General features: G+C 42.3%; 1 protein-coding gene across 2 annotated transcripts in view; it reads right to left on the reverse strand.

Moving 5' to 3' along the window:
• The window catches only part of LOC142400811 (carboxyl-terminal PDZ ligand of neuronal nitric oxide synthase protein-like), a 236,963-nt gene that overhangs the window by 19,850 nt on the left and 194,254 nt on the right, over positions 1-22,859 (reverse strand). For both annotated transcript variants that reach the window (XM_075486033.1, XM_075486034.1), the window contains exons 9-10: positions 22,330-22,495; positions 16,797-16,973 (exon numbers count right to left, since the gene is read on the reverse strand). In XM_075486033.1, the coding sequence (XP_075342148.1) occupies positions 16,797-16,973; positions 22,330-22,495 (343 nt within the window). The remainder of the gene's footprint in view (positions 1-16,796; positions 16,974-22,329; positions 22,496-22,859) is intronic.

The raw sequence follows: 22,859 nt of genomic DNA on the forward strand, positions 1-22,859 counted from the left end.
TAAAGAGGCACAAGCTGAGGGTTTTGCAATGGTCTCCACAGTCTTCTGATAAAAACATCATATTTGTGAAAGAAACATGGTCCAAGAATTGTAAAAAGAATCTCTAAAGACTTCTGCAGAACTGAAAGACGGAAAGTTTTCGCTGCTACAGCAGGTTACTGAGCTCTGAGCCAAACTTCTGCACTGCGCTGTTCTGCTGCTGTATTATAAAACAGCTAAAGATGAAAATGCATGAAATAAATACTAAAAAGTATTTCTGGTGTGTCGTTTCTGTACTTGAAAAGAAATATATTCCTTTAAGATGAATTGTTTTGGAGAATCTTACAAAAATAACACCAACATTAGACAAAAAAAGATGATTACTATGGGCTGAATAAATATGCTGCACTCTAATTATAAGGGGAAAATGCACATGTTCCTTTACTGCTCCACTTGACTTATTGTGCTGTATATATACCACATCAATACAAAAAACATAGCCATATAGCCTTTCTTTTAAGCTGGGAAATTACTGCCCCAAACTAAAGAAAGTAAGCGAATGAAACACATTAAACATGACAGATTCTTTGTTATTTAAATGTCTGACCTTAAATCATGCAGGTGAAATGCTGAAATCCAGTCTAATGGCCATAAGAATGAATGGGAGCACAAGGAAAACTACAAAGGCATGAGGACTGCAGGTAGCCCGCCGTGTTTGGGTGCCTTCAGTCTCCTCAGTATCAAAGTCATCAGATCAATAACTCATTCAGCCATTTGCCACATCACCGTCTGTCTGACTGAACAGCTCCCCGGAGAGCGAGTGTCTGAGAGAAGTACGAGTGTGGCCACGTAAGACGAAGGAAGGGAAATGGTGGAAAGGTGGTTTATTCACTGCATGAGTTGAGATGTGACATAACAAGCAGCTTAAAAAAGAAAGAAAGCTTTCTTGTATTTTCAGTTCCTGGCTGCCTGGAGGAGCCGTTTCTCTTTGAAGCTGAAGCTGGCTGTCCCATTTATTGGGTATTCATGTGTTTTACATTTGTCAGCTGGGTTTTTGTCAGCGCACATAAGAAGAAACATGCAGGAAGTTAAAGATGGGAGCAGACAGATTGACAGCTGATTGACAGATGTGGCAGACACAAGCCAGTTGCTCTTTAAGCCTTCACATCTGGAGCTCCACACGCTCCACGTTAAGCACCGGCTCTGCATCACGGAGGCATCAAAGCAGCACATCTGGATGTCAACGCGACTTAGAAACGAGGGCGGCCTCCATACTTTATCCTTTTCTTTGTGAACGGGGAGACAATTGTAAGGGAAATGCCTCGTGAAGGAAGTGTGATCTGAAAGATGCTAAAAGGTTTGTGATGCAAGCAGAAGGTTGCCGGGTTACAGCCCGACCATGCGGTCCACAGATTGTGAACGTTTGATTGCAGGAACAGAAACTTTGGGACCGTTTGATTACACGAAACCCATTAACTCTTCATGTGTCCGTCAGCGCTGCTTCACATCAACAAAACAACCTTGATCAGTTCCTTTACAAGCACAGGAAACACTTAGCGCAGTGCTCCGAGAGGGACAACGATGACACTTTACCCTGTCGGCCGTGCTTCTGATAATCACAGCTCTCCGAGATCGTTTCAGTTTTAGTCTACGGCCGCAGACATCAGCCCCTCGTAAATTAAATGTTGTCAAATTTGTCTCTCTCTGTCGGCCACTTGTTGCTGTAATTTTCAGAGTCTAAATATGAGGCCTTACGGTTGGTAAACATGTGATTTCTGTAAGGACAGATGCTAGCGGGCGTTAGCATTTTTAACCAGTATTAACCAGTATAAAAAGGGCTAAAGAGTCTGGACATAAAGAATAAAACATGCGTGTGTCAGTACATGGATTTGAGAAAGCTTTAATAAAGGAAGCACCGACGCTTTGATGGGTCACTCTTGTAGAAACTAAACTATAAAATCAGAATCGCCTTTATTGTCATTATAATTTACATTACAATGAAATTTGGTTGCAACTCCAAAGGTGCTTATAAAACAATCAGAAATTAAAACAAAACTATGTTTTAAATAAAATGAAATAAAATGAAGCCACAGTATGAAATATAAAATAATATATGGTAGCGAATGGAGCAGAGTTATTTAAACTAATAAAATATTGCATATTTTTCCGGAATTACACATATTGCATGGTTTATATTGCACATGAAGTGTATTGCACAGTTCTCATTATTGCGTGTGGTGATGAATGAACTGTAAAAATGTAGTATCTATTTATTTTTATTGTTCAGTATAGTGATGGCTCTTGGATAGAAGCTGTCCCTGAGCCTATTTGTCCTGGACTTGTGTGACCTGTAACGTCGTCCAGACGGTAGCAGGTAAAACAGGTCATTTCTGGGGTGGGATGTTTCTTTTATGATACCGTCTGCTCTGCTGAGGCAGCGAGAAGTGGCAATGTATATATTTTATAATAGTTTGGTTCCCAAACTGTGGTACGCGTACCCCCAGGGGTACGCAACGTGACGTAGGGGGTACACGAAAAAAATGCATAAACACATGGTTTGCAAAGAGCCTGATTACATTTTTAAACTGGCGTATAAATAGACATACTGGAGTACCTGTTCACAGTGCCAAAAACACAAGATACTTCCATGCATAAATAGGCTATCCTCTAGTGGTCAGTGAATTAATTGCACTGCCGAAATAAATACATCATCCCCGCCGGCCGCCGCCAGGCTAACCGCCGAAAATGGATTAATGGCTAAAAGGATAAATTGCCCTTCCAGCGGGACATCAGCCCACAGTCAAAGGTGCACTTTCCAGCGTTCTCATTAAAGCTGTGGTGAGTTTGTTCTTCAGTTTAAAGTGATTTATAACTGAATATGTTCTAGAAATGTTTGGTAGATAATTTTTTTCAAAAGTGTTGCTCACTGAAAATGCTGGTAGAAATTGATCGATTTGGTGAAGAATAAAATAATAATTGAAGTGATTTCTGATGTGTTATATGCTGTGTGTGTGGTGATGGTGGTGGTGGGGGGGGGCTTACAGACAGGTTTTTTGTGTGTGCAGGAGTAGGGGGTACATGGCTGGAGGTCGGATGTCTGAAGGGGAACCACTGCTCTGTATCATATCTGCTTCCACAGTAAGAAGGTGGATTCCTTTCAGGGAAAACAAATGCACCTCTGCACAGCTTCACGTGGCTTTGGTAAAGAAGCCCCTCGGCTTTCTCTTGGCTTACCCCGTCAGATGTGTTCTGCAGCTGGTTTTAATAAAAAAAACTGGGGGGCCCAGCAGAGAAAGTTAGGGAACCACCGTTATAGAGGAAGGTTTCAGCTGTTTCCAATCAGCAACTTTGCCACGAGATGTTTTTAAACCCTACTCTTCATTCCTTTAAATCATTTACAAATCTTTTTTTTATTGTTATTGACATTTTACACAGGAATATCTTTGATTCCCAGGATTTGAAGGTGCATGTTAGGTGCTGGTTGGCTGGGTCTGAGCCTGCCATAGATGCTCCTGTGTGTGCACATAGGTGCGTCTCTGCAGGTGACAGGCTGAGCTGCCCATCGATCCGCGCTGCTCTCTGGCTGTCCCAGTCGTTAACCCCGGTTTCAAACAACACACGTCTGTGACGGGGAAATCAATACAAGTCACCCAAGCTCGCTCTGCCTGGCTGGACGAGTTGGCAATGTGGTGTTCAGATACCGACAACAACCACTATCGAACATTTGATTAATGCCGAGCAGAGGAGGAGGAGGAGTGAGATAAAGATGGCTTGGACCAGACTAGACTTTGTTGTTATTGCGTAACATCTGCAGACACGAGATAATTACGTCCGACACTCTGAGGTCACCTGACGGACAGAAACCAGAAGCATGAAGGATGAGCGCATACTTAAAGCATGTCTATTCCCATTTTATCTTGTTCGGCGTCCTAAAAGTCAGAATGAGGTAGATGATTTCCCTCTCAGAAACACTTGTTCTTCGATAGCTCATCAGGTACTAAAGTTAAAGCTCCCTCCAGCTCTCAGTGGCTCAACAATACTATGTTGTTCTAAAGCTAGAGAAGATCAGATATTCAGTGAAAGGTAACTTCAATTTTTTTCATTCTCTTCTATCTCTGCCCCCTGATTGATGGACCCCCACTCACTCTCTCCTTCTCTTTTCTCTTTTTCCTTTTCTGTCTTTTGTCCTACTTTTTATTTATACTGAGCAGCTTACACACACATATTACACTTATTATACTTATTCAATTGCTATATATAGATGTCCTTAACTGTTAGTTAAGTAGCCCCCCACAGTTGTGTATTGTTCTGGAATTGTTGTGAAAAAAACAAACAAACAAACAAAAAAAACACTAGAGGAGGTAGACTGTATGCTTTTTTTTTCAACTTATCAAGATGCACATTATTTTGACTGTATCAATAGCCCTTTTTCCATCAACGACACGATTCGCTTTAATTTGATGCGCATCAGAAGTTAGTGCGATACATGTGATGGAAAAACGGTTAAATCGCTAGAACGCCTGTTTTGTCGCATTAAATCAATTCGCTCGAAATAGGTGGTTCAGGGCTAAGTTGTATCGCTACAGAAGTGATGGAAAAGGTTAATGCGATTCAGACTAGCCACGCATGCGCAGATGGTATTGGTAAAGCGCGAGGATTCGAATGTTGTTGTTGAGCCGCTCAGCCGCCCCATTTCACCTATCCTGTCGGTATCAAAACAGCAGCAACAACTAGTAACAACAATGTCCGATGATAAAAGAAACAACTGGTCGAGAGCAGAGACTCTGCTTTTTTTAAACACAATTCGGGAGGTCCTGAAGCAGCATAATTAATTCTCGCCTCGTTCTCATCGATGAGAGCGAGGCGAGAATTAATTATGCTGCGGATCCTGCGGATGAAGGATCCTCCTTCTTAAATTTCTGACGGCAATTATAAGCTGACAGCAACACTAGCAGCATGTTTAGTCCTATCCTACGGTCCATAACTCTAAATAAGTAACTAGCCTAATAAATAAAACGAAAGCCGGTGGTGAAAAGGTACGTAGCCTTGAAAGTTATAGCAACTGTTATAACAGGAGGCTGACAATAACAGCGCGAGCAATTAAATTCCCGCTACCGAGCATTCTAATTCGCTACAATTCGCCACTTTTGTAATGGAAAATCATCTGGTCGAGTCAGAATAATGCGCATCAGCACGTTCCGGTGATGTCATTTTATTTCGCTAGAATCGTCCTGTTTGATGGAAAACCAACCGAACGCATCTTATATCGCAACAAAGTAATGCGATATAACTTTTAATTCGCTACAGAATCTGATGGAAAAAGGGCTAATATGTTTGTTCAAACTGACACTGTGGTGATACAATGCTCAATGTAAACATGACATTGATTTCTATTCCAATGTGCCTTACCTCCCAATAAAAATATTAAAAACAAAACAAATTAAAAAATTAAAAATTAAAAACAAAAAAAATTTCATTAAAAATGTGATAAAAAATAATAATAATAATAATAATAATAATAATAATAAAATTAAAAATTAAATAATAATAATAAAAAAAAAAAATCAGAGGCTCAAACAAGAACAAATTAAAAAGAAAAGCGGGAATGACTTCAAACTTTCAAATTGCCCTGAAACATCAGCACAAATAGGCAGCCTCCGCCTCAACCTGCTGCTGCTCAGCAGCTCGCTTTAACCTCTCGGATAGGTGGTTTATATTAGTCAACATTTTCTGATGACTCACTCTTCCACAGGCCGTCTGCAAAGTGATAACCACTCCCTCCGTCAAGGTAAAAGGCAGAGGGCAACACTTTTCTGGAGTCCTCCTTCCTGTATGAAACAGCAGACTTCTTAGAAATACTGCGTCTGACATTTTTGAGAGGTCGGAGGAAAAGTGGGGTTCAAAAGATAACAGGAGAACAAGGCAAAGGTGGAGAACGGGTGATAGAAATACGGATGATATGAAATGGAGGAGAGACAAAAAAGGAGAATATTTACCCCCGAGGCTGGAGACACGGAGCAGAATACAAAGGTAGGTTTGGAAGAAGAATCCACTTTCAGATATGGAAATAGTTTAAAATGCAGACAGAAAATGTTAATGTGGTGCATAAGCATTTCATCCTCTGCATTTCTAAACAAATCAACACTCTTAAAGGGACAGAGGAAGAAGAACAACGCTGTTATGCAACTGTGACTTCAATGCCCTGAACTACTGACACCAAAATAAATTGAAATTCCTTCCATGAATCTAAATGTTGCAGCAATAAACGAGTCAAAGTCGACATTTATTACGACAAAAACCTGCAAAAACCAATAAATTCTAAAGGAAAAATGTGGGTCTGATTAGAAAAAGCAGTCAAAAACTACGATATGACACAACCCCGTCACTGAAATGTGTGCAATACTGTTACAGCCTCCCCTTTATCTCTGCATTCACTGCTCCCCTGGTTTAAAAAAGAAACGAGCTAATAACACTGCACCAGCACGGTCAAATGTTTTGTAAGATTAAGGAACAGCAAGTGGAAGGTTTTACTTTTCCTCTGTGGGTTTACAGGGAGGGAATGAAACTACAAAGGTTAGGGTAGATAAACCTTATCTGAGGTCCTGACTCCAAAAAAATCTATCCTGCTGCTGATGTTTCCTTTGATTTTTACAGAAAATCAGAAGTTTAAAGTTCTGAGCTATTATTTGCCAATGAATGTAACATTAATGGGCAAAAAGTTATATAGTTTCTGACTTAAAACGCAGAGAAATGGACAAACAGTGATCCCGAGAGCTAGGGCAGGGCGATAAAACGATAACTTTTCCTCGATAGAGATATGAAACACGGTCGATATACTTTTCCATAGATTACATTCATCCATCTTTTGACAAACAATGCGAAGAGTTGCGGCGAGCTGAACCAATCACGTGGCTGGAATAGAGCCAAGCCGGCAGCTAGCCGTGCCAGCGTTTGTTTCATGGATGTATTATATGGGGCCGCCTCTCAGCCTCTCAGATTTTTCCCAGTGGCCACTCGTGGTATTGCAACAAAAAATCCCCTGTGGCCCAAAATGCTTTTTTCCATAGACCGCAATAGTAAAAGAGATGCCTGTAAAACTGTTCACAGGAAGCATCCAAGTGTAACCGCTGTTATTTACTAATCTTTGTCTTCTATATTTTTAAGTCTTTTTAAGGACTTTTTATCCGTCAAAACGTTTTCTAACGGCCAGAAAAGCCCCAGAAAAATCTCTTTTCCCTGCGTGACGTCACAGCTGTGTACGTGCACTGTGATGTGTACGTACGTGCACGGCCTCATCGCCCCAGGGCATGATGGGAGGCCCCAAAGCATCATGGGGGTGACTCTACTGCGCATGCTCTATGGGCCGCATAACGCAGAAGTAAATCCGGAAGTCAGAAACTTTTTCGGCATATGCGCCAGGCGAGCAACTCCATTGAAATCAACGGCAGCCATTTTGTGGTCCCTTATCCAGTTAATATAATACATCCATGGTTTGTTTGTGCTCGGAAGAAACGACGGAAGACGCAGCCCAAGGGGTAAGGGATGACATCGTTGATGACATAGTTGATAAGAAGGGCCCGAAAAGTTCAGTGGTGTGCAGTTATTTGTTTTTTTTTTAAGTCCGACACACGAAACAGACCGTGATGTTACAAATGTAGCTTATTGTGTTGCTAAAGACATGCTGCCAAAAAGCACAGTGGAAAATAATGGGTTCAAGTGGATGCTGAAAGTTATGGACCCGATATATACCGGGTCCCTAACTGACTTTTCCCCATATCGCCCAGCCCTACTGAGAGCTACTGTCGATATGAGAAGGAGACATTCTGAAGTGATTTTTGATTGGTCGATAATCTTCTGCCTGACTGCTGCATTACTTCCTGTTTTACCAACTGGGGCCACTTCAACGCAGGACTTGTAACGAGGCTGCCCCTTCAAAGACGGATCAGTACCAGCTGTCAGTTTCCGAGCTGCAGCTCAGGGAAACGTAGCATTTTCTGCTCAGACGGCGCTCTGAAGTACTTTTTTTTACTGTGAGAGCTCATTTCCACAGGAGAATATCCCAGTGGGAAGTGCATTTCTGAACATCTATTCTCTGAAAATTCTTCTCCAAGATGTTAAAGAGTCTTCGACAACCTTTGAGGGAATGAGTCTGCAGAATGAGCACTTGAATTATTTGTGCAATAATATTAATATTAACAATATTAGTATTAACTATTGAGTGGGTTTGATGTGTTTTCACTCAATTTTAATGTTTCATCACCACTAAATCACAGCATTACCTTAAACTGAACGCACCGGGCCAGGATTAAGGTTTAAGGAGAAGCTTTGAAGGAAAACAGAAGTGTATTTGAGTCATTTCTTGCAAACGTAAACAAGTGGAACTGGAGCGGGCTGTGGGGCGATGATCCTGAACCTCGACGTCCTCCAACAGAGGGATATTTGCTGCGTATCTCTCTCCATCTGTCTTCCTTAATGCCTTGTCACCTCTGTAATAAAGATGCAGGTGTACCCAGGCAGGTTTCTAGAGCTTCATCATCAGAGCGTTGGCTGAGAAGTGAGCAAAGCTGCTGCCTAATTGCTCTGTTTGGGTCTTTTTACGAGTTAAGGACGATGGCTGTGTTCGAAGCCGCATACTTCTCCTACTACTCCTACTAACTTTTTGAGTTAGTATGCGAGTTTGAGTAAGCGAGAAGTTCCCGGATGCATACTAGATTCTCTGAAATGTTGGGTATGCATCATGAGGTTACTACTCATACTCAAACTACCCAAGATGCAATGTAACGTGACGTCGCCGATCTTCATTTCCTGTCAAAACGGCAGTTTCAAGCTAGCTACAACGAGGGTAGGTTCACTTCCTGTTTTCAAAACAAAAGCACCAATTGTATGGTAATGGCTTTCCCTATGATAAAAGGCAACGGGTATTTTATTTTGTGAAAATAACCGGAAGTGTGTTAGCTCACTGCGGCTAGCTTTAGTAGCGCCGAATTCGTGGGAACAAAATTGTAAACAGCCGGTATTTTGTCAGGTTTTCAACACGTTGGGGATCTAAACGACTACTTTCTCACCTGAAAATGTTTCAAATGTTGCTAAAGTTTACAGAGTTTAGAGCTTAAAGGTAGGGTAGGAGATCCTGGATTTTGAGTCCAGCGAAGCTGCATTTTGAAAATACACAGGTAAAAAGTCCCAACCCTTTTCTTCACTTTCCCCCCGAAGGCACGCCTCTAGAGTACATGAACGCGCACGAGCACGAAGGTGCACGAGCGCTGTTCTGACAGCAAGCATCGATCGTTGCCGTATTTAGTATTTAGTATATGATAACTATACGTTTAATAATGCTAGGTGCTAGCCAAGCTGGCTCTAGTTTAGCTTCCTGCCAAGCTTCGTTCACGGAGCAGGGTACGCGCACAGGGGGAAGGAGGGGGAGGGGGAGGGAGGAGCAGATAGCAGTTTGATAGACGGCATCAGTATCCAATCATTGTGAACGGTCCGTTCACAATGATTGGATACTGTTTTTCCTAGATTGTAAATTCTAGAGGCCACTAAAACTTTTCATATTTGTGTCAAAACTTTTAATTAATTGGTTGCAATGAGGGTGTGAAGAGTATTTCAAGCAATATGTAAAAAAATGTTCCAGAAAAAGATCCCCTACCCCACCTTTAAGTGAAATCAGCTCCAGGCCGGCTGATTTCGGCTCGGGCAGGAGCGAAATGCATTGTGGGTAAACGCTCTGCATACGGTCTGATCAATGAGTATGCAGTTTGGAAGTATGTAGTATGTAGTATGTAGTCTGTAATCTGTAGTATGCATTATGTAGTATGTAGTATGTAGTACATAGTATGTAGTATGCATTATGTAGTATGAACACAGCCGATGACTCTTATCTGACTGGAGCTCTATCAGAACAAACGCTTCTCTCAGCCAGGTTCTGATAGATTTCCATCAGGTCCTTTTGGCACTAAATGTTGATCCACAGCCAGGATGTACGAGAGATCCTTCACTTTGGACTATGTTATCTCTTAATACTCACACCTTTAGATGCCAAGTATCCACCGACTTTTTGATCCAATCAGGCGAAAGCTCTGCGAGCACTGAGATTGGGCCAGATTCCCCTTTAAACCTCTGTCATATGTGTACTGTTGCCAAACACCGGAGTGTCTGGATGGAGTGCCGTGCTGATAAACTGGAGCACAAAATAAACAACTCTGTGGGTTTCCCTGTAAAACAAAACGAATGCTTTAATATTGCAATGCGCCCGAGGGCCGTACACGGTGGAGTTTAAACAAATGAGACCCCTCTTGGCTGTCATCTGCGAGTCACTGTTCTGGCACAAGAGAGGAGTTTGTGTTTCTTACATTGAATAAAAGAAAAACAAACAGTGTTCCTCGAGGTCCGACTAAATCCCAGCTTTACATAAATTAAAACGAAGGGAGACGAGCGGACAAGTGAAACAGGGAGCAAACATGCTCCGACTACCAAAACAAACACGAGTCAAGGACACGACAGCTCACAGGTTCTGTGGGATAAAGTGGAAAACAAAGGTTTATACAGAAAAATGTCCAAGGAAGGACCTTCTGCTTCCAAGCTGAGGCGGCAGCAAAGTTCACTCATTAGGCCCAAAGTGTTTGTCCTTGATGACGGAGTCTTTCAGGCCCCCCGAACTGACCTGAAGGAGACATCATGCATCCTTTAAAACCCCGACAGTGCGTTCAGCTTGCCCGACATCCCGATGATACGAGATGGCAGGCAGGAGTTTTACATTTCAATCTGGTAAAAGGAGGGGGAAAACTTCAAAGCTCTGCTCCTGAATCCTAATTAGGAGGATTTAAATGTGGTGATCTATGGAGGAGAGGTCGGTGTGGGCAACCAAGAAAAGATGCGACAGAACAGGCAATGAGAGAATAAAGGTAAATGCATGAGTGTGCATATAGATTGGTTTAGTTTTCCGGCTTATATTCCAGCTGGGAATGTGTGATGATAATGTTAGAATAAGTGTCTTCAGATTGGATGCGAGGCTAAATATCAACACATTTGTTTTTGCTAAGAGTGCCACAGAGGTGCTCAGACTGAAGCAAACAGCAGTTATGACTCAGTTACTACGGTTACGCTGCTACCATAACACAGCTGGTGTGGTTAAGAGCGCTGAAAACGCTCGGTGTAACCGTGTTTGTGACTCATCTGATAAACCGATAAAACCAGCTGCAGCACTGAGCTCATTACGCCTCATTTCCAGCAGAACGACTCCTTTAGTTTCCACATTAACGCGCGTTGGTGTGGCTCATATTTAAAACATTTAAAACATCCAAATACTTCATTCCAGAAACGATTCGGTGACGGAAATGCTAATGCCTCATCTGTCCTCCGGCAGAAGTACGGCGTCCCGGACCGAAGCCGGCGCCTTTTCCACCGCGGGTCATGTAGATTCTTTTTAGTTTCTCTCCAAATGTGACTTACATTAAATACCAGGAGGGCAGGTGGATCTGATCCAGGAAGCTTCTTCATCACAGCCAGTGAGAGACACACAGCAGATGTTACACAATATGCCTCAAGGGCCAGATGCATAAACAAAGGGTTCACACAACAACCACAAGTACACAGACTGGTATTTATACAGGACAAATATACAATGAGAAGTGCACACTTTGGCTGTGTTCGAAACTGCATACTTCTACTACTACTCCTACTACTTATACTAACTTTTTGAGTTAGTATGCGAGTTTGAGTAAGCGAGAAGTTCCCGGATGCATACTAGATTCTCTGAAATGTTGGGTATGCATCATGAGGTTACTACTCATACTCAAACTACCCAAAATGCAACGTAACGTGACGTCACCGATCGTCATTTCCTGTCAAAACGGCAGTTTCAAGCTAGCTACAACGAGGGTAGGTTCACTTCCTGTTTTCAAAACAAAAGCACCAATTGTATCCTACTGGCTTTCCCTATGATAAAAGGCAACGGGTATTTTATTTTGTGAAAATAACCGGAAGTGCGTTGCTCACTGCGGCTAGCTTTAGTAGCGCCGAATTCGTGGGAACAAAATTGTAAATAGCCGGTATTTTGTCAGGTTTTCAACACGTTGGGGATCTAAACGACTACTTTCTCGCCTGAAAATGTTTCAAATGTTGCTAAAGTTTACAGAGTTTAGAGCTTAAGGGAAATCAGCTTCAGGCCGGCTGACTTTGGCTCGGGCAGGAGCGAGATGCATTGTGGGTAAACGCTCTGCATACTGTCTGATCGATGAGTATGTAGTATGTAGTAGTGAGCTGATGTGTGTTTTGGCCCCTGGTTTTAATTGTTCTGAACTTTCAGAGATGATGGCTTCTGTTACTTTCTTCCCAGTCAGCAGTTTTTATTTTGTTTGTGATTCAAGAACTGAGACGGCCAAATAAAACATGCTCTCTTTCCTGCTTCATATTCCTTTATTTGCTTCTTTTTTTGCTGCCGTTCCATTCAGAGGCTGTTCGGACCGGGTGCTAACATCCGTCCTGGACCATCGGATCGCACGTGGACAGTGCCAGATACAGGTGTGGACACACAGGATGTGCCGAGTAAGCAACCAGATCCAAATCATTCAGACATTCAGAGGTGTTCCAGGCCACTTGAGTCCACGATCTTATGATAATCTGAACATAACAGCATGGCGATTCTGGGTCTTCCGACTAACTCGATGCGACGCCGTACAAGCAGCTGACCTGCCACCAGGTTGCTTTCTCGCTCTCCTGGATTCTGGAAAAATTACATTGTGGAAAAAGTCGTCAAAACTCACAGGATAAAACTTCTGCTGGTCTTTCATGTTTATTTCTACAGAGACGGGGGGCTCAAATAAGCTACGTTTGTCCCGGGAGTCGAGCTCATCTACAGCTCAGACGTGGCAGAAGAGGATCGAAGGTGTTGTTGTTGAAGCCGCTGGCTTCTGTAAGCTCCTATAGTGTCAAGTGAGGTGTCAGTCACAGGCTCAGAAGGTGTCTATATCTTTAGGATTAAGCACAGCCACTGGCTAATGTGAAATGACACAACTGTGAGAACATAGCATAGAAAATATGTTTTTTAGACAATTTTTTGCTGAAGTTGAAGTGTCCTCGGTAGGGCTGGGTGAGTTAACTCGTTAGTTATTTAATGCCGATTAATATTTTATCGTGCATTAACGCAGTTTGTTTTTGTTTTTTGGGGGTTTTGTGCCTTTAATGGATAGGAAAGTTCAGAGAGACAGGAAGCAGTGGGCAGAGAGAGGGGGAACAACACGCAGCACGGGGCCGGCCGATGCGGGACTCGAACCGGGACCAGCTGCAGCGAGGACTATAGCCTCTGTACATGGGGCGCCTGCTCAACCCACTACACCACGGACCACACCTGTTTTATCATTTATTTTATTATTGTAAAAGTCTGTTGCTCACAGGCTTTTATTTTTTAAAAGTCTGCTGCTCACAGGCTTTTATTTTGTAAAAGTCTGTTGCTGTCTGCTGTGGAACCGGAAAAGAAAGTAATCGGCGGATCCACCAAACATGGAGAAGGGTACGGAACTTTTACTCGGCCATTTTCATTTTAAAGTTCTTCCAGACGGCGGAGTCGACAGAACCAAAGTCATCTGTAAACACTGCCAAGTTGAATTGTCTTCTCAGCGTAGTAGTTCCAGTCTAAAATATCACTTAAAGGCAAAACACACAACTGATAGCAGCAAGTCATTCAAGGAAACAGACAGTGGAGCGAGGCTTCTACATAAAAACTACAGAAAGATGCTGATGTTAAAAGTGTGTTTGCACAACAAATGTTATGGCACTTTCATTCATATGGCAGCACATTTAAAATAAAACTAAATGCTAAAAGCTATACACTACTTTTGGATTCATTTTTGGATTTTGCGTACAAATGCGATTAATCGTGATTAATCAGGGAAATCATGTGATTAATTAGATTAAATTTTTTAATCGTTGCCCAGCCCTAGTCCTTGGGCAAGACACCGAGCAGCCTGTAACTATGTGTCGACTGAATGTGGTTTGTAGTGTAAAAGAACTTTAAGGGGTCAACGACACTAGAAAAGCTCATACAAGTACAGTCCGTACAGTTACAGATGCTGGTAGTAGATCTATTGGCAGTGACTGTCCCTGCTGCGTTCACTCATAAAATAAACTAAATCACGAGAATTAGGGATGCACCGATACCATTTTTTTTTCAAACCGATACGATACTGACACTTGGATCTCTAAGTACTTGCCGATACCGAGTACCGATGCCCATACTTCTACCGATAATGCAATGAATTGGAAGACAGGTTTCGGTCTCACTAGCCTAACCAAACTGTTCCCGATTAGCTCGACACATCCCCGAGCCGCCAATCTAAATAAAATACAACAAAAATGACAAGCCACCCTCTGATTGTGGTCTTCATGCAATAAATTTGTATCGGTTAACTTTAACGAGTACGAGTATATTAGAATAGTATCGGCCCGATACCCAATACCAGTATCGGTATCAGGTATTGGTGCATCCCTAACGAGAATCTCTGCTTTCCAACTGTATGTCACATATGGGACCACTTCCACTTCCACGCAGCGCAGCTCAAGCCAACAGGAAACAGCTGACAGCACGCCGCTGAGCCGTCAGATTCTCCGGGATGAACACAGTGAGATGAAAAGCTGAGCTCTGCAGCAAATCTTTTATTTTATGGTTCTTTTCTTCTCTTACATCACTGAAACTCTTGTAAATGACTCCACGGTAAATATGACTCAGGTGATTCTGAAACATGTCTGAATAACCGTAGAGTTCAGATGGAGAACGGGATCTTATCAGCAGACCCCCTGATATTCTGTTTGGCGAAGGGATTATTGGTGACTAACTGAAATCGAAGCCCCAGTGGTCACTCAGGAGGCGTGTGGGGACGGACTGTAATGCCAGGTGTGAACACACTCGTACCCAGCACTGTCCACCGTCCTCCATCACGGTGCTAACGCTTTCTTTTTTGATCCATTCATGGCTAAAAATTGGATTGGAGATCAGTCAGTGGGGTTACATGGCACTGTAAGAACCGGATTAAGGGCTAAATAACAATAAGACTGAGTTATTAAGTGCATGTAGACACCTTCTTCAGTTTGTCTTTGGACATTTTCTGCTTTTTCACTCATTTTCAGTCCAGTCTAGTTTGTTAAGCCACTTAACTCTGACCTATGAATCATTGAAGCAGAAAAAAGGCTCCTAACTCAAGGGATGAAACACTCAGTGGGGTCACATGGCACTGAAAGGATCGGATTATTGGCTAAATTACAATCAGACTGAGTTATTAAGTGCATGTAGACACCTTAATCTGACTATAAATTGGATCGGATCGGATTAAGACCCCGAGATAACTGGGTTGAAAGTCACTCTAAACCTGCTTGTAGACGCTGAAGCTCGTGGTGAATCAGACTTTGTGTTCTGCGCATGCTCCAGATGTTTTCCCGGGGTCATGACCCGGAGGTCAAAGGAGACGATATTCCTGTTGTTGTCGCCGTCAGAAAGAAACAAACAACGCGATGGAGAATGCTCCGTTGGGCATCGAGTTTGTGCAACAAGCAGCTCATCACAGACCAAATGTAGAGGGACGTAGCTTCATCTTGCTCTGCGTTCTCCAGCTTTCTCCAATGCCTGAGTTTGTTGTTGTTGTTGGTGGTGAAGAGGTCAACAGGAAGTGGCTCTATTAGCAACAGTTGGAATGGGTACAGCACCACCTATCATACCGGGGTATGACACGCTTTGAGCCTCTGATCCCATTCATTCACCGCCATATATCCAAGGAGAATTACCCTTGCTCAGATAAGGAGCATAACCCTACTATAGCTATAATCCAATTAATCTCACCATGTAGACCCACTGAGTGTGCAGGATTCTTAAATTAGTCCTGCAACTACACCCAGTTTTATGCATCTGGCCCCAGGGATGTGTATCTGCTTGGTTCGGTTAAATTCTTTTGCTTGGGTTCATGCATCGGCACCCTCGATGAGCGAATTCACGACTTCCATTTAGACATTGACGCGGTTTTGTTTTGTCGTACGGGTCCAGAGTTATGATATGTGCCCACAGCTTTCAGACCAGATAAAGACCAAAGACTGCGTCTTGATTCTTGATCTTGCTGACATATTGTTTCAGCCTTTCTGGTCACACAGTAGGTGCTGACAACACAAGATAAGATGATGTATGAGAAGAACTAATTATAGTCATTGCTGATACTTGATGAGTAATGTTGGACACTTTGTTTAATGTTGTAACACATAAATATTTAAATGGAAAATAAGCTGTGAGTTAATTTGGACTCTATACTCGGGGGAACCTTGTGCACATCAGACCAAGGTTCGTTGACAACATGTTACCCAGACAGAGCAGTTTTAAAAGGATGCACAACAGTGGATGCTTCTCAGTTTTAAGGTTCCTTCAGGGGGGGGGGGGGGGTTAAATCGTCACACCGCAATTTCATCTCCCAGACAGTCGGGAGCTACCCGTCTGTTGAGAACATTGAGCAGCCTCAGCGTCTCCTCATCCGTTCCCCAACCAAAGATCTCCATCTCCTCCTCCTCTTCATCCTCCCCCTCATCCTCATCGCTGTCGTCCGAGTTTGACTCGCACTCTGAGGCGATGCCCGACTCGCGAAACCTCGCAAATTCCAGACAGCCCAAAGCTTTGACCTCGCGGGACAACAAGTTCGCCGGAGACTCAGAGACGTCTCGACCTCTCGTCTCTGCCCCGTTAATCTCCAAAGGCGGAGGAGGGGAGGGGAGTCGAGGAGGTGGAGGCCCAGGGGGTCCCGGGAGGAAGCGGAAACGCTCCAGTTTGAGTAAACACTGGTCCCTACCTAGTGGGCTTCCGAGAGTCCCGTTGGAAGAAGCAAAGACGTTGCTGCTCCCGTCTCTGGCGCCGATCGCCGGCAGGTTGATGGCCGACACCTCAGGTTTCGGCGTGGTGGGGTCGCAGATCACCGGAGGCACGGTGGACCGGAAAGTGATCTCCAACAAACTGTCCTGGGAGCCCACTGAGAGAGGAGACAAAGCAAGAAGATGAAAGGAATGAAATCAAATTAACTAGTGTTATCCCGATTCTTTCATTGGAAGCCCAAGAACAACCTGGAGAAGTTTTAAGTTAAACAAAGTATTTATATGTGGTCACAAGTCAAGTATCAGCACTGGACTCGGAGAGACAGAGTTCTCGCATGAAATCTGTCCAACCGAGCTCCGGTATCCTGGAAACATTTCAAATTTATGTTCACCTTTATCTCTCAGAGGTTGTACCTACACTCGACAACGTATCATTGAACATTTACTGATGTGAGCAGGCCATCCACCATCTTCGTCATGCACTGGAAAAAATGCCCCTCCAAAAATAAGTAAAAAAAAAAACAAATAAAAGACGTTTTTGCTTGAAATAAGCAAAGAAATCTGCCAATGGAACTAGTGAAAATCGGCTTGTCAAGATTTCTTGAAATAAGATGGGTTATTTGGGACTTTTGAGATAAAAGTGATCTTGAAATTAGCTTAAAAACCTCTTCAAATGTAAAAAAAAAAGCTTGTTTCATATGAAATCCGACTCAAAACAATTTGTTTTCAAGACTTTTTCATTTAACAAGATATTCAAGATGTATTGTATTAAAATAAGTCCCTATATCTGGCTAAAATGGTACTTGTTAGGCAGTTGTGTCTGATATTAAGTGTAATGAGATAATTTGACTAGAAATGAGACAAATATACTTCGTAAGACTTTGATTTTTTCCAGTGTGTTCTCTGGATGTGATAAACAATGTGTGTGTGAGTGTTGTTTCAGGCTTGTATCTACTGTACCAGACCTATTTGTCCTAATAGAAATGCTTTATCTGACCCAGTTATTTTATCCCGCTACGTCATCTTAAAGTCTTGGACATACTTTGCGTTTGTATGAGCAGAGTGTAAAGTGTTTAGTGTACAAACTAGGAACATAGATTATTTAGTGAACTATAGAATATGAATACATAAAGTCGAAGAATAAAGCCAATTTATAACACTAGCAAGGAAGAGACCAGATAAAGTATCTTATACAGGACTCAGCGTTCCACCTCACAGGTGAGGGCAGGATGACTTTAACTCAATAAGTTATGTCGCTACAAACACATCAATGCAGTTCGTAAAAAATAAGAAGATAAAAAAAAAGACACATTTCAAGGTATTTCATCACCATGTGAAACATTCGCACAGTTCTTTACAGGCACCCATCACAGACCTGGAGCTGTAAGACACCCTGAAGAAAGTGCAAACCTTAAAATGAAACATTAATAATGACTCTGAGAAGTTTGAGGATGGCAGCCGTAGTCAGTTTGGATTCACAGAACAACATGTAAGACATGAGCAGAAAAAGCAGCAACATTTCACATCTCAGACCACCGTGCAACGCAATGAGGGCTACAGTTTAAATGCTGATCAAACGCCATCACACTGCATTTACACTTCCTGTTTCCTTCTTTTGAATACATGTGGATGAAAACTGGGTGGACATATTTACCCTAAGAGCTCCTACTCAAGCGTCATCTTAGCATGTCTGACTGTACCGATGCTCATTGGTCGTTTCCATACATTACTGGTGTTTGTATCATTGCTCTTTTGGCAAACTACCAGCAGACTGTCAGGTGCCCTTTATTGAGAAATGGTTCCCCCGTTCAGGCCTGATTGGTGTGGTGCAGCTCTGATGGCTGTCCATTCGGTAATGCTCGCCCAAACAAAACAGAACAAAAGCCAAAGAAAAGCACCCTGGATCTCATTCAGAGGCAGATACAGGACAGAATGCAGGTTGTTTCACTTCTCTCACAGGTGTATGGACGCCTTACTTGGTTCATTAAATTATGCACATAACTCCTGTTGAGGCGTAGAAGCATCTCAAGGACCACAGATGCATAAGAAATGGGCTGTGTTCGAAAACGCATACTTCTCCTACTACTCCTTCTAACTTTTTGAGTTAGTATGCGAGTTTGAGTAAGCGAGAAGTTCCCTGATGCATACTAGATTCTCCAAAATGTTGGGTATGCATCATGAGGTTACTACTCATTACTCAAACTACCCAAGATGCAACGTAACGTGACGTCGCCGATCGTCATTTCCTGTCAAAACGGCAGTTTCAAGCTAGCAACAACGAGGGTAGGTTCACTTCCTGTTTTCAAAACAAAAGCACCAATTGTATGCTAATGGCTTTCCCTATGATAAAAGGCAACGGGTATTTTATTTTGTGAAAATAACCGGAAGTGCGTTGCTCACTGCGGCTAGCTTTAGTAGCGCCGAATTCGTGGGAACAAAATTGTAAATAGCCGGTATTTTGTCAGGTTTTCAACACGTTGGGGATCTAAACGACTACTTTCTCACCTGAAAATGTTTCAAATGTTGCTAAAGTTTACAGAGTTTAGAGCTTAAGTGAAATCAGCTTCAGGCCGGCTGATTTCGGCTCGGGTAGGAGCGAAATGCATTGTGGGTAAACGCTCTGCATACTGTCTGATCGATGAGTATGCAGTGTGGAAGTATGTAGTATGTAGTATGTAGTATGTGGTTTCAAACACAGCCATGGACTGTACGTGAATACAGGGTTTATTTTTTAACCAGAATCAAACAAACCTTCCCAAAGTCTGTCCTTGCCACGTACTCTGCCTTAACTGACGAGGAAAATAATCAATTTTAATCTATTATTAACTGAGAATGATTTCCAAGGATCTGAAAACGCTCTGCAGGCAGTGTTCACTGTGTTTGAGGAGTCCAAAGTAAGTGTGAAAACAAGCCATCATTGCTCATATCTAAATGACTTTGTGTCCACAGAAAAGCATTTAAAGTCAAACTCACAGAGACGGCAGCGAGAAAAGATTTTTTCTCCACCGTGTTCCTCAAATGTTTGCTGATGAGAATAAAGATTGCTTCAAACAGGGTGACATTTGCAGGGCTGAGAAAACTGTCTGAACAGTGGAAGAACAGGCTTAACAATGTGTGAGGCTGTGGGGGAGAAAGATGGAGGCGACAGATAGGGTCCGGGAAGACCGACGGATGTGCACGGAGTCTAATAACCAATCCACAAAGTCTGCGACTGGTGTTCACTCTGTAAGTCTGCTGTCCGTCTGAGTGGAGCTGATTATGTCTGCTCACTCATGCCATGTGTGGCTGGATCTTTGTTTCTGCTAAGAAAACTGAGACGCTGGATGAATCTGTCAAAACTCGCTTGGATTTATCTTTTCTAGTCATCACCATTGTCCATTTTTTTTCTCAAGGTGTCCCGTAATCTGCCCTCCGTGACATATCCCTCCGTTTCAGGGGTTTTATTCCATCCATTTTCTCAGGAGTAGCGTTGGTGGTGCCTGATAAACAGTAAAAACGGCTCTGTTACAGGTGTCCTAACATGTTCTTTATTTTTCACTCATTTGATGTTTCCTGTGCTTTGATTAGGGCCGAGCGATTTTACTGCGATATATAAATCGATATTTGTGTTTCCCGATAAAAGTATCGATGTTTTTTTTTTTTTTTAAAGCAAACTTTATTGAAAAGTCAGACGTTACAATTAGTGAAAACATGGAACATTAATTTAATGCAATACAATGCCAGGGGGAGGGTGTCACATTATACAAAACAGTGATAAATGGGTTAATAAAAATGTTATATAAAGTGCACAGCTCTCACGTTTGTGACATGTTCGTTTGTTTCTGTTTGTCTGGCGGCGTTGTCCTTCCGGTTTAAAGGTCGAACCACAAATCCAATCAGCGACGATTCATGTCAAATCGTATCGAATCGTTGGCTGAATATGGCGTATCGTATCGTGAGATTAGTGTATCTTTACAGCCCTAGCTTTGATTGAGTGAAAATAGGTTTTGCCTCTGACACTTTGACCCGTGTTACTGTGGGCAGAGGTGGGTAGTAACGAGTTACATTTCCTTAAGTTTTTGAAAAAATTATACTTCTAGGAGTAGTTTTAAATCTCTATACTTTTTACTTTTACTTGAGTAGATTTGTGAAGAAGAAACTGTCCTCTTACATTAGGCTACATCATTGTAAAAAAGTATTTAATTAATTATTTCAGCCTTCCTGGTTGCGAAAGTGTGTTCATGTGTGTTCTCTTGCCTTTTATTTTGAGATTAACACACTAAATTGGGGCTGCAGCAAAAGATTTATTTACATAATCAAGTATTCCATCGAGTAATCGGATTTAAAAGTGAAAATTTTAATTCTGAACCAGCTTTTAAACTCAATTATTTCTGGGTGATATGAACAAAAAACATATTTATTGATAACAGGACTATAAAACAGCAGCTATTAGCTTCCTAGCTAACATCCAGCTGTGCTAACATCTGTTAGTTTCTCTCCTGCCGTCTCTGCTTTCATAAACTGTATTTTAATGCAGCTGAAATCCTAATAAAACTCTGCTAACTTAGGCTACATCATTCTGGTATCATCACCATACCTCTTTGGTATTCTACGCCTCATTATTTTTATCCCCCCACGTACGCCTCATTTTAACAGAGAGAGAGACTTCCGCCAAAGGCTCTACCACCTGACTGTGTTCCACCAATCAGACGCAGCCGTGCAGTCTGGTCACGTGACCGTACTCAATCTCAGCGGCGGGACGGGTTAGCTTTAGCATTAGCAGTCGTAGCAAACAAACAAAGAAACGGATGAAAAATGTCAGAACCAACGGTGGGAAATGAAGACGCAGACGAGGCCTCATACTGAAAGCATGTTTACCTTACAAAGAGTGAGAAACAGCAGCTACATTATGTGTCTTCTGTGTCAACCAAAACAAACGCACATTTCAGCAGAAACTCAACATCTAACTTGAGGAAACATGTAGCGCTAAGTTTCCTAAACTCGTTTTTTCCCCCATGGATAGGTGAATGTTTGTTTTTTAGGTTACATATGGGTTACATATGTTTTAAACATTTCCTAAGTCTCTTTTATTTTTTATTGAAGTTCTTGAATTTACCTGGATTATTTTAATTTAAGCTATTCTGTAATTAATTCATTATAATTTATTTTATCAATTGGATGAACTCTAATCTGCCTAAAGATGATTATTTAGTAGTTTTGTCTGTCTGATTGAATACTTATGTTAACAAATAAATCAGACGTTACTCAACAGTTACTCAGTACTTGAGTAGTTTTTCACCGAGCACTTTTTTACTCTTACTCAAATAATCATTTGGATGACTACTTTTTACTTTTACTTGAGTCATATTATTCTGAAGTAACAGTACTTTTACTTGAGTACCATTTTGGCTACTCTGCCCACCTCTGACTGTGGGCTGGAATCACAGAGGCCGCTGGGTCGCTTGATAAAAATCCTCAAAATGTGTTTGCAGATATCAGCAAAATGAGATGAACAGATTTCGTTAATCAACTTACTGGAATTTGGTCCGGACATCTTGGTTTCCAGCTCCTGGATCTGTTTAACCAGCAGGGAGATGTGCTGCAGCAGGTCTTTGTTCTGCAGCAGCAGCTGGTGGACTCGAGCCTGGGCCTCCAGCCGAGCCGTGGCCTCCGCACTCAGCTGGTCCCTCAGGAGATGGACCTGCGCCGAAGGATGTGGGGAATCAAGAGGATGTGGGGGAGAAAGAGAAGAAGAAGAAAGAAAAACAGGGATACTTGTTGAATCAGGTATGTTCTCCAAACACTCCAGATGCACCAACCACCACTTCATGTGCAGGCCAGAGCCACACTGGGCTGTGTTGCTCTTGTTTTTGTCGGTAAAATGAGGAGTCAGGGTTTTTCTGCTTAGTTATTTTTCAACAAGTACGCCCGAATCCTGCAGCTTTAACAGAATAATGAAGCTATATTTGTTACACATCCCAAGAGCTTCTGAGAGCCCGGAGTCTGAGCTGAGCAACAAAACTAAAGTCAGAATAACACTCGCAGCAGTTTAAAACTCATGCTGC

Source organism: Odontesthes bonariensis, chromosome 15 (assembly GCF_027942865.1).
Source record: "Odontesthes bonariensis isolate fOdoBon6 chromosome 15, fOdoBon6.hap1, whole genome shotgun sequence".
Classification (NCBI taxonomy): Eukaryota; Metazoa; Chordata; class Actinopteri; order Atheriniformes; family Atherinopsidae; genus Odontesthes; species Odontesthes bonariensis.